The sequence below is a fragment of the Mobula birostris genome, chromosome 17 (genome assembly GCF_030028105.1).
Source record: "Mobula birostris isolate sMobBir1 chromosome 17, sMobBir1.hap1, whole genome shotgun sequence".
Classification (NCBI taxonomy): Eukaryota; Metazoa; Chordata; class Chondrichthyes; order Myliobatiformes; family Myliobatidae; genus Mobula; species Mobula birostris.
Window position 1 is genome coordinate 62,187,660 of NC_092386.1, and position 17,142 is coordinate 62,204,801.

At 41.9% G+C, this 17,142-nt stretch overlaps 1 protein-coding gene across 4 annotated transcripts in view; it reads right to left on the minus strand.

The window, feature by feature from the left end:
- Positions 1-17,142, minus strand: part of mtap (methylthioadenosine phosphorylase) — a 214,456-nt gene that overhangs the window by 61,377 nt on the left and 135,937 nt on the right. For all 4 annotated transcript variants that reach the window (XR_011889555.1, XR_011889556.1, XM_072281781.1 and 1 more), the window contains exon 5: positions 965-1,067. Coding sequence is in view for 2 of the 4 variants with exons in the window: in XM_072281781.1 (XP_072137882.1) it covers positions 965-1,067 (103 nt within the window). In the remaining 2 variants the exon portion in view is untranslated. The remainder of the gene's footprint in view (positions 1-964; positions 1,068-17,142) is intronic.

Here is a 17,142-nt window from a genome sequence, read left to right on the forward strand (position 1 = left end):
ACAAGGTTTCAGTTCTCACTTCATGGAAAAGTTGAAGAGGCCTCAAATGAAGGTGCTTGTGATCAAAGTAGTTTTGTTTAAAGGGAACAGCACATGGAGAGAAACCATTTCATCTGGTGTGGGAGTCCAGAGTAGGGGTATAACATTATGATTAGATCCATGTTGCTTAGGGTTGATGTTAGAAATCATTTTGTCTCACTCGAATATAGCTGGAACAGTCTTCCCCAAAAATATGTCAAGGGTGGGTTAATAGAAAATGCCACAGCTGGGATGCTAAGTTTTTGTTCATAGGGGCATCAAGGAGCACAAAACCAAAGTGAGTGATTGAGCTTATGGCTTTATGGCACAAGTCTGGTGCACTTGGACAGCAGAATGATTTAATCCTACTCCCATGTATCCCTATGTTTCAAAAACCAGCAAGTTAAATCTACCATTTTTTTTAAGAAACACCCAGGAAAATTATTACTTTGCATCAAAAATGCTCCTTTCCTTTTAACTAAACGTTTAGCTAATCATTTTAAATGAGCCTGCAAATTTATTGTTTGTGACATCCCAGTGGCCAGCCTGAAGGAAGATTAGAATAGACCATATTGGTGTCTGACTGGAGTAACATAAGGCCCAAAGTAGTTAAGAATAGCAAATTTCCTTCTTTTACAGGATTCATTGTCACTTTGACTAAAACCAGCTATTTGTCCTTATTTTTTAAATATTAATATAAATGTTCAAAGTGGCATAATGAAACTTCAACTCACATTCTTTGGATTGTTACACCGTGTTATTGTATCTAGACTGAATGTTTAAACAGGTTCTGCATGGTCAGAGTTTCATTGAAGGAGCTACCAATAAAAATCTTGAGCCACCTTTTTATAACTGGAAATTGTGTGGAATAAAGATGATGTCGTGGGTAAATTATTTTAACTATTTGCGATTCATATTAATAACTGTCTTATTGCATGGCACTTACCTCTCTACTTCTCTTACAGAATGGGTCTGCCACTGAAATGTGACAAATTCCAGTGGGACTAGTTGAATTCCCATCATAAAATGTCTGATGCCTCTTTGTTGTTCTGCAATTGAATAAAAGCATAACATTTTTTATTAATTTATGCAGAAGGCATGCTATATTGATAAGCATTTAATTGAACAAAATTGTAATTGCTAGCTTTCAAAAAAAAGTTGTGAGGATACTCTCGGCAAAAAAAAAATTGTTGCCTAGAAATTGATCAATGTTATTAAAAGAACGTTAGCTGGACAATTTGTAGAATAACATTTCCAAAGGCCCACAAGTAATAAATTCAGTAGCAGACAAGACTTGTCCTGGGGTGCTACTGAATCAGTCTTGGATGATATACAGCATTTCCTTCATCGCTTCTGTCAGTGTGGAAAATGCAAAAGTCATAACTGTCCCAGAGAAGGAACACATGGTAGGGTAGAAAGGGTTAGAGTCTGGAATCAGGTCCAAACCAATAGTTTGGTGGGTGATCAGAAGGAAGGGGGCCAGAAATCCTGAGAATAGGAGAGTTTGGATTAGCTGAAAGATGAGAGGGTTGGGGGTAGTTGGAGGCATATTGAGCAAGGTTTGTCAGCTTAATGGGAAATGAGAGAAGGAGAGGAAAATATGTGGGACCCCATGGAAAGTAAGGTAAATTCATCATCATCATCATCAGGTGCCATGCCCAGATTGAGCTTTGCCTGCCATGGTCCACACACTCCTGTTTCGGGCGAAGTGGATCAATTTATTGGTATTCATTTCCAGTTCTCTGGCTGCTGTCTCCATCATCATTTGTCTTTGCCTTCCTCTTGCTTCCTTCCCATCAATCTTTCCCATAATTACCACGCATTCTAACTCCTCTTTCCTAGTCACATGTCCAATGAAGTTATGTTGCCTTTTCATGATCTCATACATTATTTCTCTTTTTGTGCTTGCTCTGTTCATGACATCCTCGTTAGATATTCGTTTCATCCATGATATTCTTTGCATCCTCCTCAAAAACCACATCTCTGCTACTTCAATTCGTTTCCTCATGTTACTAGATATTGTCCAACATTCTGATCCATATAACATAACTGGATAAACGTAACATTTCAGTACTCTGAGGCGGTTTGTCATGCCTAGTTTAATGTTGGTCATTATACTCTTCATTCTCGTAAAGGTGTTTTTTGCCATCCCTATTCTTCTTTTGATGTCCATGTCGCACCTGCCACCTGACGTCACCCAGCTTCCTAAATAGCAAAAGTTCTGTACTTGTTTTATGTCTTCCCCATTTATTTTCAGCCTGCAGATAGGATTCTCTTTCTTTTTGGATATCACCATATATTCTGTATTTTTGCGATTGATAGGTAGACCCATTTTTGCACTTTCTTCAACAACTATATCAATTAAGTTTTGTAGTTCTTCCTCCGTACTTGCAATTAACACAGTGTCATCCGCATATCTGAAATTATTGATGTTTTCACCGCCAACTTTGGTTCCCAAGATATCTTTTATTTTTTGTAATATTGTTTCACTGTACACATTAAACAAATCAAGGGAGAAAGCACATCCTTGTCTAATGCCTCTCTTGATTTTTGTAAACTGACTCACTTCTCCATCTAATCTTACAGTGGCAGTTTGTTCCCAGTACAGATTTCTGATTAGGTGGAGGTCTTTCGAATCTAGATCTAGAGTTTCCAGTAATATTTCAAATAACTTATTGTGCTTCACTTTATCAAATGCTTTTGTGTAGTCGATAAAACAAACAAATCCTTTTTGCACTTGAATAGCTCGTTCTGATAGTATCCTTAACATCAATATTGTGTTTCTTGTACCTTTGTCTTTCACAAAACCACATCGTTCTTTACCTATTACAGCTTGTATCTTACTTTTAGCTCTTGTCATCAAAATTCTTATAAGTATCTTAGTGATATGATTCATTAAACTTATGTTCCTATGTAACCCACATTCTATTGCCCCAGGTTTCTTAGGAAGAGTGATAAACACTGATTTTTTCATCTCTTCTGGTATTATTCCAGTCTCATAAATGTCATTGATTAAATCAGTAAGTTTTTCAATTCCATAATCTTCAAGGGCGATAATTTGTTCTATTACTAATTCATCAGGACCTGCTGTCTTTCCTTTCTTCATCTTATTTATTGCATTATGAACTTCAGATTTTAAAATACTTGGACCTTCAATGTTCTTCTTAATTTCTGGTTTTCCACCTCATCGTCTTCAAACAATTCCTGAATATACTCAGTTCATCTGTTCATAATCTCTTCTTTTTCCATGATAATGGTACTGTCCTTTGCTTTCAAACATCCACCTGAAGAACAGAGGAGCTTTTTACCAGTGATACTCCTGATTTGTTGATGTACCCTTTTTGGATCAGTAATAGGGATTCTTTCTAGTTGCTCACATTACTTGTTTAACCATTCCTCTTTGACTTTTTGACATAAGCTTTTAACTTTTTTATCTAAGGACTTACATTCCATAGGATTTGCTTTCTTCAGTTTCTTTTCTTCCATTAGATTTTTGATTTCATCTGTCATCCATTTATTCTTTGTGTTTTTTTCTTTTTTAGGAATCACTGACTTTGCTGATTCTACCAAGGCATCCTTCAGAGAGTTAAACTTCATTTCTACATGATTGCTGTCATCTTCAACAGATTCTATTTCTAGACTTTGAAATCTACTCCTTAAGTCAATTGTAAATTTTTGTCAAGTTTTCTTCTTTAATTAATTGCGAGTAGTCAAGGGATTGTTCAGGTTTTTGCTTCTTTAGTTTTTTAAGTTTTACTTTTACATGACTTTCATTGGGTTATGTTCCCTATTACAGTCTGCACCTGGATATGTTTTGCATTGAGTCACTGAGTTTCTAAATCTTTGGTTTATAGTAATAAAGTCAATTTGATTTCTAGTGTTATCACCTGGACTTTTCCAGGTCCACAAGTGTCTTGGATGGTTTTTACAGTAAGTATTCATAATGACCTGATTATTCATCTTGCACCATTCTACCCATTTCTTTCTCCTAGTCCAAATTTTCCTATGGTATTTCCAACAGCACCTTGTCCTACTTTAGCATTTAGATCTCCCATGACAATAACAATATCTTGAGATTTGCATCCCTTCTTTGCTTGTTCAAGCTCTTCATAGAATTTATCCATATCCTCATTTGTTCCACCTGTTGTTGGTGCATATACCTGTATCATTGCTGAATTAAAAGGTTGTCCTCTGAATCTAACAAGGAGCACTCTTTCTGATATTGCCCAATGTCCTAAAATGCTTTTTGCCATGTTTTCATTCATAGGAATTCCTACTCCATTAGTATGGGATGTTCCACAAGAATAAATTAGTGTTTTATTTCTATTCTGACATGTTCCAGCACCTGTCCAACGAACTTCGCTAATTCCCATGATGTTAATCTTTAGTCTTTCCATTTCATTTATCACATTGTCCAATCTTCCTGCTTGATATAGGGTTCTTACATTCCAAGTGGCAATAATTTTCTTTTGTGTTATTTGAATTTTATGAGCAGTAGCTTGATGACGGTTGGGGATCCCCTGCTGACCAGAATCAACCCTACCAAGCGAAGCATCTTCAGAATTGTCTTGAAGATCCTCTTGAAGCTATTGTTGTGCGATGCATTTTGTGAGTTTGACCATGGTTTTCTTAGCAAATAGATTCTAGGAAACCTAGTATCTAGCAACGGTGGTTTGCTCTTGCCTTCCGTGGGCGAGCCATTTTTCTTCCCAAATGTTCATCCGCCTACACTATAGCCATTGTCATTTGAGGTTGTAGCTCATCTGCCTTCTCCATCATAAGTTCAGTTACTGAACCTGCCGGATCTGCCGTTGGCCTTCGCTCGTATCCTGAGCAGGAACCCTCGCAGGTGCTACCGTTTTGGGTCAGAGTGGCCCTGGGAGCAATGAACGACTAAGGGGTAACTCCTCTTTCCCCAAAGCTCTGAAAGTCCCCAATCAGAGCCTCATCAGCGGTTGCAGATTAGAGTCATACCCAGGACCAGTAAAATAAGTACTAATCTCAGAAGGAATCTACCCAGTGTCAGCTCCAGGGAAATCACATGGAAGGATGCTTCACATGTGCAGTTAAAGTCACCTCTGCATTAAATTATAGAACTGGTGCCCAATTGTGCATTGCACAGGGTCCTTTATCCAATGCACAGAAAATCCAAAACAACAAAGGTAGACTTTGCACTACCTGAAAAGAAAGCCTCAATTCACTTTAACATTTGCTTTAACAGTGGATTGTTCAGTACACAAAATCGTGACATGACATAGTTCAGTCCCTAGATGCTTGTGGCTGTAAATAATTCTGTTTCCTCTTGTACTGAATTCCCAGCAGTGGACATTAAATAATCATTTTCCATAATGTTACATCAGTTCATGGCCTCCAACCTTGGTTTCCCAACTACATTTTGACTCTTTACACTCCTTGCTGAATTTGCTAGTATCTTGGCCAACTTTTGTTTCAACCTTAGTCATAATCTCCAGATAAAGTGTGATGATAATGGAACCTAACCATGCCTTATTTTTGCTGGATACATTCAAATGTGTTTATTCCAGTCCTGTTTTGACTCTCTTCCTCGACCTCCTTTTCTATTAAGTTGATGACTGTTGGAGCTGCTTCCTTCCTCACCCTGATCTGAGAAATTATTTGAACCTAGTTTTAAATTCCCACCCATCCTTTAATTTGATATGTGCTCCACCTCTTCCCTTTTCTTTCCCTCCCTCGCCTACCATCTGTAAGAAAACCAATTCACTGTTTATTTTAAAATTATCCACAACTACTACTACAGGCAATTCTTCCTGCCTTGCAATCCTTTCATCTGGTACATCCATCTCCAGCACAATTGCTCTAATAACAACATTTTCTACACATCAGCTTTCAGAAAGCCCCTTTCCCATAGACAAGATGTTCAATGTCATCTTACACAAGACCACTGTTCGGTACAACCAATTGCAGCTCTCACTTTTTCTCTATTCCATAATGTGATGAGGTCCTTCTAACCTCACCCATCACCACCACATTCTGTATTTCTCAGATTGTTTAAAATCTACAGCTTTCAGTACAATTATCATCCACTCCTTTCCCTGATCCACCTTTTAAAACTATCAGGATACTAAAAGGCTGCTCAAAAATGGGGCTATTTCAGAACTTATAAGAAGAATTCAAGTAACTTGCTGGTAACTCTGGAACTTGAGCGTGGCAAATGTAAGGGAGGAAAAGGGAGATGGAGAGGGGGAGAGGGAAAGGCCGAGGGAGAACAAACAAAGTCCACACAGATTTATGAAAGGAAAACTACTTTTAACAAGCTTGTTGAAGTTTTTTTTTAGGACAAACTGATAGAATAGGTAAGTGAAAACTAGTGAATTTTCAGAAGTCCCCTAATAAACTTGGGTACCCAGCATATCTCAGTGATGAAATGACAGAGAAGCTTGATAATGGTAATAAACTTTTCCTTATCAATTTCCTTTGGGTGTTGATAAGATACTTGTTACCAATCTGATCTAGTGATCTACTGGACTATTTGACATGGCCAATGAAAATCCATCACATTGCTATCCATCAGGAGGTCTAATAAGGAACCACAGAGATGTCACATGTCCTGTCTGATGGATGTTAGTGAACAAGGATTTTTACAATAATCGAGATATTTTGTGATTAACATCAATACTAGCTTTTCAGTTTGGATAAATTTAATTAACTGAATTTAAATTTCCCAGCTGTGTTATAAATTTACACATCTCCAGACCTTAGGTTTACTAATCTAGTTAAACAGAATTAGAGGCCGCAGCTATTTTGGAAAGATGCTGGTGGGAGCAGATTACCTAAACAGGCAGAAGTAAAGCCATGGAAGTATTTGAAAATAAAGATATGAAATTTAAAATGGGGCACTGCTGCAAGTTAAGATATGGATGAACCTAATTTAGGGAAAACAAAACGTGAGACAATACAGGTGTTCTTGTGAACGAAATAGAAAAGATACTGACGAGGGTCTCAGCTGAGGCAGAGGTGAGTCACGTGTTCGGACAATATTTAGAAAAATGCTGACAATCACTACAATAGTCCGCATATATGCACAAACAAACAGTGACTAAGGTCTATCAGAAGGCAGTGCACCCAAGATGGACTAGGAGGAAGTGAGGTGTCCATAACTGAGATTGACGAAGGCTTGAGTTCATTTGGAAAATGAGATACCTAAAGCTGTAGAAGCGCTTTTTAAACCATTGCGGTGGCTCTGTGTGAATGCGTTGGTTGCCATTGGATGGCCTGGCCCGGTTCCCTTGGCCCTTCTGACCATCCGATTTTAAGTGCCCATTTCAGCCCCCTGCCATTTTGTTATCACTGTTTTGTTGCACTGTTTCCCCAGTGCCCGTGTTTTCTGAGGACCCACCCTGTTCCAAGTTCAATGGCAGTATGCTACTAGTACCAGTTACCGGAGCTGCCTCTCGACAAGCCGGCACCCAAGCACATCCTGAACTGCTGAGGGGCCAGTTAGCTTCAGCTTCAGCTCGTCTCTCTTCAGATCTGCCAACCCAAGACGCATCACCGATAAGAGGAGACCGCCCTCAACTCGCACCCAGCGCCATATATTTCTCCACCAGAGAACTGGATGAATTGACGCAGTATCCCTTGTGATGGTAAACACTATTAAGATAGGCCAGTGATGGAGATTGTTCTGGGTAGAGTTAAGATTGCTTCATGCTGTTGGAATTACATTTATCCAAGTCCGCTGGGGTAAGTACTCTGTTATCCTTTTTGCTTTTGATTTGTAAATAGTTAATAAGACTTGGACAATTCAGGATCAACTCATCACTGAATATCCAACATCTGGGCATCCTTTATAGCCACAACTTTGTGACCAATTCAGTTCAATTTCTTGTCAGGATATTGATGATGGAATTCTTAGTATTAATTACCTTGCTTTCCTTTCAAGGACAATTCTCTTGTTGACAATAATTTTTGACTGATACTTTATACCTTATTGTCGCCAAACTATTGGTACTAGACTGTACAATCATCACAGCGATATTTGATTCTGCGCTTCACACTCCCTAGATTACAAATATTAAATATTAAAGATATTAAAAATAGTTAAAATTAGTAAATATTAATAATTTAAATTATAAATCATAAATAGAAAATAGAAAAATGGGAAGTAAGGTAGTACAAAAAAAACCGAGAGGCAGGTCTGGATATTTGGAGGGTACGGCCCAGATCCGGGTCAGGATCCGTTCAGCAGTCTTATCACAGTTGGAAAGAAGCTGTTCCCAAATCTGGCCGTACGAGTCTTCAAGCTCCTGAACCTTCTCCTGGAGGGAAGAGGGACGAAAAGTGTGTTGGCTGGGTGGGTCGTATCCTTGATTATCCTGGCAGCACTGCTCCAACAGCGTGCGATGTAAACTGAGTCCAAGGACGGAAGATTGGTTTGTGTGATGTGCTGCGCCATGTTCATGATCTTCTGCAGCTTCTTCCGGTCTTGGACAGGACAACTTCCATACCAGGTTGTGATGCACCCTAGAAGAATGCTTTCTATGGTGCATCTATAGAAATTAGTGAGGGTTTTAGGGGACAGGCCAAATTTCTTTAGTTTTCTCAGGAAGTAAAGGCGCTGCTGGGCCTTCTTGGCAGTGAACTCTGCTTGGTTGGACCAAGTCAGGTCATTTGTGATATTGGCCCCAAGGAACTTAAAGCTTTTGACCTGTTCCACTTGCGCACCACCGATGTAAATTGGGTCCTGCCGTCCGCTACTCCTTCTGAAGTCAACAACCAATTCCTTCGTCTTGGTGACATTGAGGGATGGGTTATTGTCTTCGCACCATGCCACCAGGTTCTTAATTTCCTCTCTGTACTCAAACTCATTATTACCCAAGATACGGCCTACAATTGTTGTGTCATCAGCAAACTTATATATTGAGTTTGATGGAAACCTGGCTACACAATCATGGGTGTACAGTTTATTAAAGGCAGAGCTGTAGTCAATGAAAAGGAGCCTTACGTATGCGTCTTTATTCTCCAGGTGTTCTAAGGAGGAATGTAGGGCCAGAGAGATGGCACTTGACGTTGATCTGTTGCTCCGGTAGGTGAATTGCAAAGTGTCGAGGTTGACCAGTAGGCTGTGGTTGACGTGAGCCAAAACCAATCTCTCGAAGCGCTTCATAGCAATTGATGACAGAGCCACAGGTCGATAGTTATTCAGGCATGCCACCTTGCTCTTCTTTGGCACTGGAATTATTGTTGCCTTCGTAAAACACGAGAGGATCTTAGACTGAAGTAAAGAGCAGCTGAAGATGTCAGCAAACACTGCAGCTAGCTCGCTTGCACAGGACCGGAGAACCCGTCCTGGGACGCCACCTGGGCCCGTCACCTTCCCTGGATTTATCTTCAGGTAGACCCTTTTAATGATAAATCTCCATGCCACCAGGTCCGGTTCATCCGGAGGGAACGGGATGCTCCTCTTCTGTTCGAATCTTGTGTAGAATATGTTAAGTTCATCAGGAAGAGAAGCGCCACAGCTATTGATATTCCCAGCCTTTTCTTTGCGCCCAGTGATCTCATTTCGACCCTGCCATAGTCTACTGGCATCCCTTTGGTTAGCCTGGGCTTCCAACTTGGCTCGATATTGCCTCTTGGCGCCCTTAATGGCTTTCTGGATATTTGATACTTAACAGTTCACACCTGAATTTCTCCCAAGTCCTGCAGTAAAAGGATTATATCAGAAGCTAGAACCCTTTTGTTCAATATTTTTCCATCTCTTTTAGTAGGACATGTGGCCCACTGAAGTTCCAGTAAGGCAAGCTCAGCACAATATGGCATTTTGCCATTGTTGCACTCTGCATGTTTTGGACAGAAACAGGTGTTTACTCTGGCTTGTACCTGGTTAATCATTTGTAACAGGTGTTGGGTTGTTGCTGGTATAATGTAGTGGTGACTGCAATAACCAATGTATTCAAAGTGTAAATTACACCGTATTAGGTCCAACATGTTGTTAATCCAGAATAAATGGTGTGTTAAAGCACAACGTAGGCCCAAATATTCCATTGTACCCAAAAGATGCCCTACTGCAGAGAGACACCAATGAGTCTGATTGCCTGTTCTAAGACTGCTTTTCAAGAGAAGAAATTATGGTTTAGTAGAATGTTCTATCATGCCTTGGAAGGTAGGAATGGTGTCAGTGCAAGGTTGCAACATATGCAGCCATTTTGTCGTGCTGGATTATAACAGGAGAGAGAACAAGTGTCTGTTTTGTGATGGTAGAATCATTGATGATCATTGTGATGGTTGAGTCATTGAGGAAAGTTGGGCTCCAACCACTACTCACTCAGCTAATTTCTAAATATCCATTTAGAACTTTCTGCGCTGAACCGCACTCTTTGCTCTGCCACCAGAAAGTTCTATCAGTTGATTTTGTTTTTTTGCTGCCTACCTGCTAAGCATAGTTGGCACAATGCCTCTACCATTCTACTCTTTTCATTGTCCAGGGTCCCAAATAGCGTGTGAGGTTTACAACTGGGAGACTAAGTAAGTGTCACTCTGAGTGCTTGTTGTGGATCTTAAGCCTGTCATGTTGACCTCCGCCTTTGCCTTTCTGCACAGTTTCACTGACACTCAATGGCAGGGAAATAAAAGCCCTTTTCCTTTGTACAGGGCCCTCCATTGTTTTGGTCTCAGTATAGGTTTATCTTGTTCTTGGGTATTACGCATGTCAGACCAGCAGATGGTGAAAATGTTAATTCGGTGTGTTGGATATTTCCCTGAGAGCACAGGGAAGAGATACAGATTTTCATTCTGGTTAGGGCTTTGGCAGGGGAATCTGTAACCACCTTCACAGCCTGTTTCGTAGTTCTTCTGACGCTGCTGCACTTTCTTCATTTTTGCTAGCTTTACATTTTTTCATTACAGGCCTGTCTTATCTTACATTTCTTTAGTCACTTGTACACACATACCCCTAACAGCCCTCAGCAAAGACCTACACCCGTTAGTTCAAGCACTAGGTCATCCTTTCACTTTCTGTGTGAGTCTTTTCTTTCCCCTGCATTTGCCCTGGTCTTTTCAAGACCCTAACCCTCTCCTCAACCAAGCTGTCAGAATTTCCAGTTTTGTCTGGTTCTGGGAAGATTCCCAGCATTTGTAGACTTTCAAACTTTATCAACACTGGGATGCATAACACTTTACAAGTTGTAGTTTCCGATTAATCCAACAGGCCAATGTGAAAAGAATGCTTTGAGTGGCTTAGAAGTGTCAAAAACACCCAAAGGTGGAATTGTTATCTTAAACACAGGATATCTTCAAGCTATAATAAAGAAAACAATTTGTCAAAGGCAATAATCTATCTGATAAGCAAGGCCAGACATTCAATTCCAATTTCCATTCCAACATGTCAGTTCATGGCTTCTTCTTGATGAGGCCAACTCAGGGTGCAGGAGTTATATTCCGTCTGGGTAGCCTCCAGCCTGATGGCATGAATATTGAGTTCTTCTTCCAGTAAAAAAATTCCCTTCTCCTCCCCTCCTCTTCTATTCCCCTCTCTGGTCTCTCACCTTCCTATCACTTCCCCGAGTCCCCTCCTCCTTCCCTTTGTCTTATTGTCTACACTCCACTCCTATCAGGTTCCTTCTTCTCCGACCCTTTACCTTTCCTACCTATTTGGCTTCACTTGTCGCCTTCTGGGTATCCTCCTTCCTCTCCTTCCACCTTTTTATTCTGATGTCTTCCCCCTTCCTTTCTAGTCCTGGAGAAGAGTCTCGGCCTGAAATGTTGGCTGCTTATTTATTTCCATAGATGCTGCCTGACCATCTGAGTTCCTCAAGCATTTTGTGTGTGTTGCTCTGGATTTCCAGCATCTGCAGAATTTCTTGTGAATAGGTGGATAGTTAGCAAGCGGATTGGAAATGTTTGCATCTTCCAAAGGGCTCTCATGAATAATGACCCAAATCTGGTACATCCTTGCAGTTCATTTGAGACCCTCAATGTCTTAACTTCACAAGTAAATAATGGTGTATTACTTGAGTGGATCTGTATACACCTGCATAAGGAGCTGCTTTTCTTTGCATAGTTCATACTATTTTCTCATTGCAAAGTAGCAGTGATGCAGACAAATAAATGCTTGAGGATTCATATCTCCAGTGTTGGACTTTCAGTGTACTTCATTTATAGAGCACGGAAACAGGCCTACCAAATCTATGCCAACCATCAATCACCCATTTGTTTGGATTCTATCACTTGCTTGCACATTAGGAACAATATAATATGCTTTGTGTACTAAAGTGCCTATAGGGCATTATTGTTTCTGGTGCTTTAATACATACCTTTCTTCAACAATCAACTATACACAACTCTTTTAGCCATTGTTGTCATACACAGAATTAATTTCTATACTATGCAACACATAGTCTGTTTAAACACATATGTACAGTGCAATGAATCTTTGATGTTAAGATTACTATGAAACTGCAATAGTTCATAGCTGAGGTAACTAATAATATAAAAATAGTCCTGACAAAGGGTCTCAGCCCGAAACGTCAACTGTACCTCTTCCTAGAGATGCTGCCTGGCCTGCTGCGTTCACCAGCAACTTTGATGTGTGTTGCTTGAATTTCCAGCATCTGCAGAATTCCTTGTGTTTGCATATAAAAATAATATTCACTGATATTTGTCTAACATACTTGGAGCTTAGACATCAGTTTAGCCCAGACTTGTTTCAGTCTGTAATCCAATTAGATATGTTTCAAAATGAAAAGCTTGCCTCTGTTGCTATGACAGTTTTTGCTTGAATACCAAAGGAAAGTGACAAGTTATAACACAGCAACAGTCCTACTTTTCACCATTATCATCCTGTCTTCCCCTCAGCTCAGCGCAACATTTCTCTCCAAGTTTTATCATACCATTTCTTCTCAGCACTGTCTCAACAATCCAGTTCAACCTCCATCTTAAATTCAGTCTGCAGCCCGGGGTTGTACCAACTTAGGTTTTCAGACTACATCTACTTTCACACTTTGCTTGGACTGATTATGATAGGATAGTATTATTTGTTTTATATTATTCCATTCTATCCCCAACCGAATGAACTCATTATCCACAGCACTCAATGAGATTATCATTCCTGAACCACATAACCTAAAAGTGAGCTCTCATATGCACTGGGGAAGTCTACTGAGTAGTTAACATATTCCCTCTTAAGTTGGAAAGTAAGTTGACTTCTGTTGGTGTGGAACCAACCCAGGACCAATAGCAGTAATGAAAGACTTTAATTTTGCAATTACTTCGTAGAAGCCTTTAACTTCTTTGAAATAAGACTCATCAATTGTGAATGTTTCATCCTTTTCACTGGTGAACACATCAATATGAAATTTTTAGTAAATGCAAACCAATTGGGAAACTTGTTTAATATTGCAACAAGAACTTCATTAGAGGTTAACATGACCAACTCATAAAAAAAATTCTTTAAAAGTAGTTAAAAGTACTAAGAAGATAAAGTGCTTGTATCACACCATTTACATTCCTTTTCGGACTTTCCAAAATGTTTTACAACCAACAAAATTAAATTTTTCTTCAGCACATTCAACAAAGCAACTAGCTCTCATGTATAGCAAACAGTATGAACCAACTGCTCTGAAGAGATAGAGATAGATAGATATTTTATTGATCCCAAAAATTAGTGTCACAGTAGCACTAGTTTACAAGTACACAGGATATACAAATACTAGAAGAGAAGTAAGAAAGAATAAAAATAAGTTACCTTAAAAAACAGATGTACAAGATATACAAGTTAAAGATTACAAGATCACTTCCCCAGCTCATTATAAAGCCTGATGGCAGACGGTCAGAATAAGGAGCAGTACAGTTGTCTTAGTCTATTACTGAAAGAAGTTTTTTGAGAAGTAAGTAATTGTCCGAACATCCAGAATACAGTAACACCATTCTAATGTTTCAAACAACAGGAATTCTGCAGATGCTGGAAATTCAAGCAACACACATCAAAGTTGCTGGTGAACGCAGCAGGCCAAGCAGCATCTGTAGGAAGAGGTGCAGTCGAAGTTTCAGGCCGAGACCCTTCGTCAGGACTAACTGAAGGAAGAGTGAGTAAGGGATTTGAAAGTTGGAGGGGGAGGGGGAGATCCAAAATGATAGGAGAAGACAGGAGGGGGAGGGATGGAGCCAAGAGCTGGACAGGTGATTGGCAAAAGAGGATACGAGAGGATCATGGGACAGGAGGTCCGGGAAGAAAGACAAGGAGGGGGGGGTGGACCCAGAGGATGGGCAAGAGGTATATTCGGAGGGACAGAGGAAGAAAAAGGAGAGTGAGAGAAAGAATGTGTGCATAAAAATAAGTAACAGATGGGGTACGAGGGGGAGGTGGGGCATAAAAATAAGTAACAGATGGGGTACGAGGGGGAGGTGGGCCTCTCCCATTCCCATTCTGACATGTCTATCCACGGCCTCCTCTACTGTAAAGATGAAGCCACACTCAGGTTGGAGGAACAACACCTTATATTCCGTCTGGGTAGCCTCCAACCTGATGGCATGAACATCGACTTCTCTAACTTCCGCTAAGGCCCCACCTCCCCCTCGTACCCCATCTGTTACTTATTTTTATACACACATTCTTTCTCTCACTCTCCTTTTTCTCCCTCTGTCCCTCTGAATATACCTCTTGCCCATCCTCTGGGTCCCCCCCACCTTGTCTTTCTTCCCGGACCTCCTGTCCCATGATCCTCTCGTATCCCCTTTTGCCTATCACCTGTCCAGCTCTTGGTTCTATCCCTCCCCCTCCTGTCTTCTCCTATCATTTTGGATCTCCCCCTCCCCCTCCAACTTTCAAATCTCTTACTCACTCTTCCTTCAGTTAGTCCTGACGAAGGGTCTCGGCCTGAAACATCGACTGCACCTCGTCCTACAGATGCTGCTTGGCCTGCTGCGTTCACCAGCAACTTTGATGTGTGTTGCTTGAATTTCCAGCATCTGCAGAATTCCTGTTGTTTGAAACATTAGAATGGTGTTACTGTATTCTGGATGTTCGGACAAATACTTACTTCTCAAAAAACTTCTGGCGGACAGAGCGTAGATGTTCAGCAAAGCGGTCTCCCAGTCTGCGTCGGGTCTCGCCAATATATAAAAGGCCACATCGGGAGCACCCGACGCAGTATATCACCCCAGTCGACTCACAGGTGAAGTGTTGCCTCACCTGGAAGGACTGTTTGGGGCCCTGAATGGTGGTAAGAGAGGAAGTGTAAGGGCATGTGTAGCACTTGCTCCGCTTACACGGATAAGTGCCAGGAGGGAGATCAGTGGGGAGGGATGGGGGGGACGAATGGACAAGGGAGTTGTGTAGGGAGCGATCCCTGCGGAATGCAGAGGGGGGAGAGGGAAAGGTGTGCTTCGTGGTGGGATCCCGTTGGAGGTGGCGGAAGTTACGGAGAATAATATGTTGGACCCAGAGGCTGGTGGGGTGGTAGGTGAGGACCAGGGGAACCCTATTCCTACTGGGGTGGCGGGAGGATGGAGTGAGAGCAGATGTACGTGAAATGGGGGAGATGCGTTTAAGAGCAGAGTTGATAGTGGAGTAAGGGAGCCCCTTTCTTTAAAAAAGGAAGACATCTCCCTCGTCCTAGAATGAAAAGCCTCATCCTGAGAGCAGATGCGGCGGAGACGGAGGAATTGCGAGAAGGGGATGGTGTTTTTGCAAGAGACAGGGTGAGAAGAGGAATAGTCCAGATAGCTGTGAGAGTCAGTAGGCTTATAGTAGACATCAGTGGATAAACTGTCTCCAGAGACAGTGACAGAGAGATCTAGAAAGGGGAGGGAGGTGGCGGAAATGGACCAGGTAAACTTGAGGGCAGGGTGAAAGTTGGAGGCAAAGTTAATAAAGTCAACGAGTTCTGCATGCGTGCAGGAAGCAGCGCCAATGCAGTCATTGACGTAGCGAAGGAAAAGTGGGGGACAGATACCAGAATAGGCACGGAACATAGATTGTTCCACAAACCCAACAAAAAGGCAGGCATAGCTAGGACCTATACGGGTGCCCATAGCTACACCTTTAGTTTGGAGGAAGTGGGAGGAGCCAAAGGAGAAATTATTAAGAGTAAGGACTAATTCCGCTAGACGGAGCAGAGTGGTGGTAGAGGGGAATTGACTTAGGTCTGGAATCCAAAAAGAAGCGTAGAGCTTTGAGACCTTCCTGATGGGGGATGGAAGTATATAAGGACTGGACATCCATGGTGAAAATAAAGCGGTGAGGGCCAGGGAACTTAAAATCATCGAAAAGTTTAAGAGCGTGAGAAGTGTCACGAACATAGGTCGGAAGGGATTGAACAAGGGGGGATAAAACAGTGTCGAGGTATGCAGAAATGAGTTCGGTGGGGCAGGAGCAAGCTGAGACAATAGGTCGGCCAGGACAGGCAGGTTTGTGGATCTTGGGTAGGAGGTAGAAACGGGAAGTGCGGGGTGTGGGAACTATAAGGTTGGTAGCAGTGGATGGGAGATCCCCTGAGCGGATAAAGTCGGTGATGGTGTGGGAGACAATGGCCTGGTGCTCCTTAGTGGGGTCATGATCGAGGGGTAAATAAGAGGAGGTATCCGCGAGTTGTCGCTGTGCCTCGGCAAGGTAGAGGTCAGTACGCCAGACTACAACAGCACCCTCCTTATCGGCGGGTTTAATAATAAGGTTAGGATTAGTGCAGAGGGAGTGGAGAGCAGAGCGTTCGGAAGGAGTGAGGTTGGAATGGGGACAAGGTGCGGTGAAGTCGAGACGGTTGATGTCCCGTCGGCAATTAGCGATAAAGAGATCCAGAGCAGGCAGAAGACCAGAGCGGGGTGTCCATGAAGAAGAGGAGGGTTGAAGACTGGAGAAGGGGTCATCGGTGGGGGTGGAAGAGTCCTTGCCGAAGAAGTAGGCTTGGAGACGGAGACGGCGGAAGAAAAGTTCCGCATCGTGGCGAACATGGAACTCGCTGAGGTGTGGGCGAAGGGGGACAAAGGTGAGGCCCTTACTGAGGACCGAGCGTTCTGCCTCCGACAGTTGAAGGTCGGAGGGGATGGTAAAGACCCAGCACGGATGAGAGCTCGGATCAGAGGGGGGACGGGGGAGGCTGGGGTGTCAATGGAGAGGGGAGGGTTGGGGTGAGAGGAAGATGGAGCCTCCGA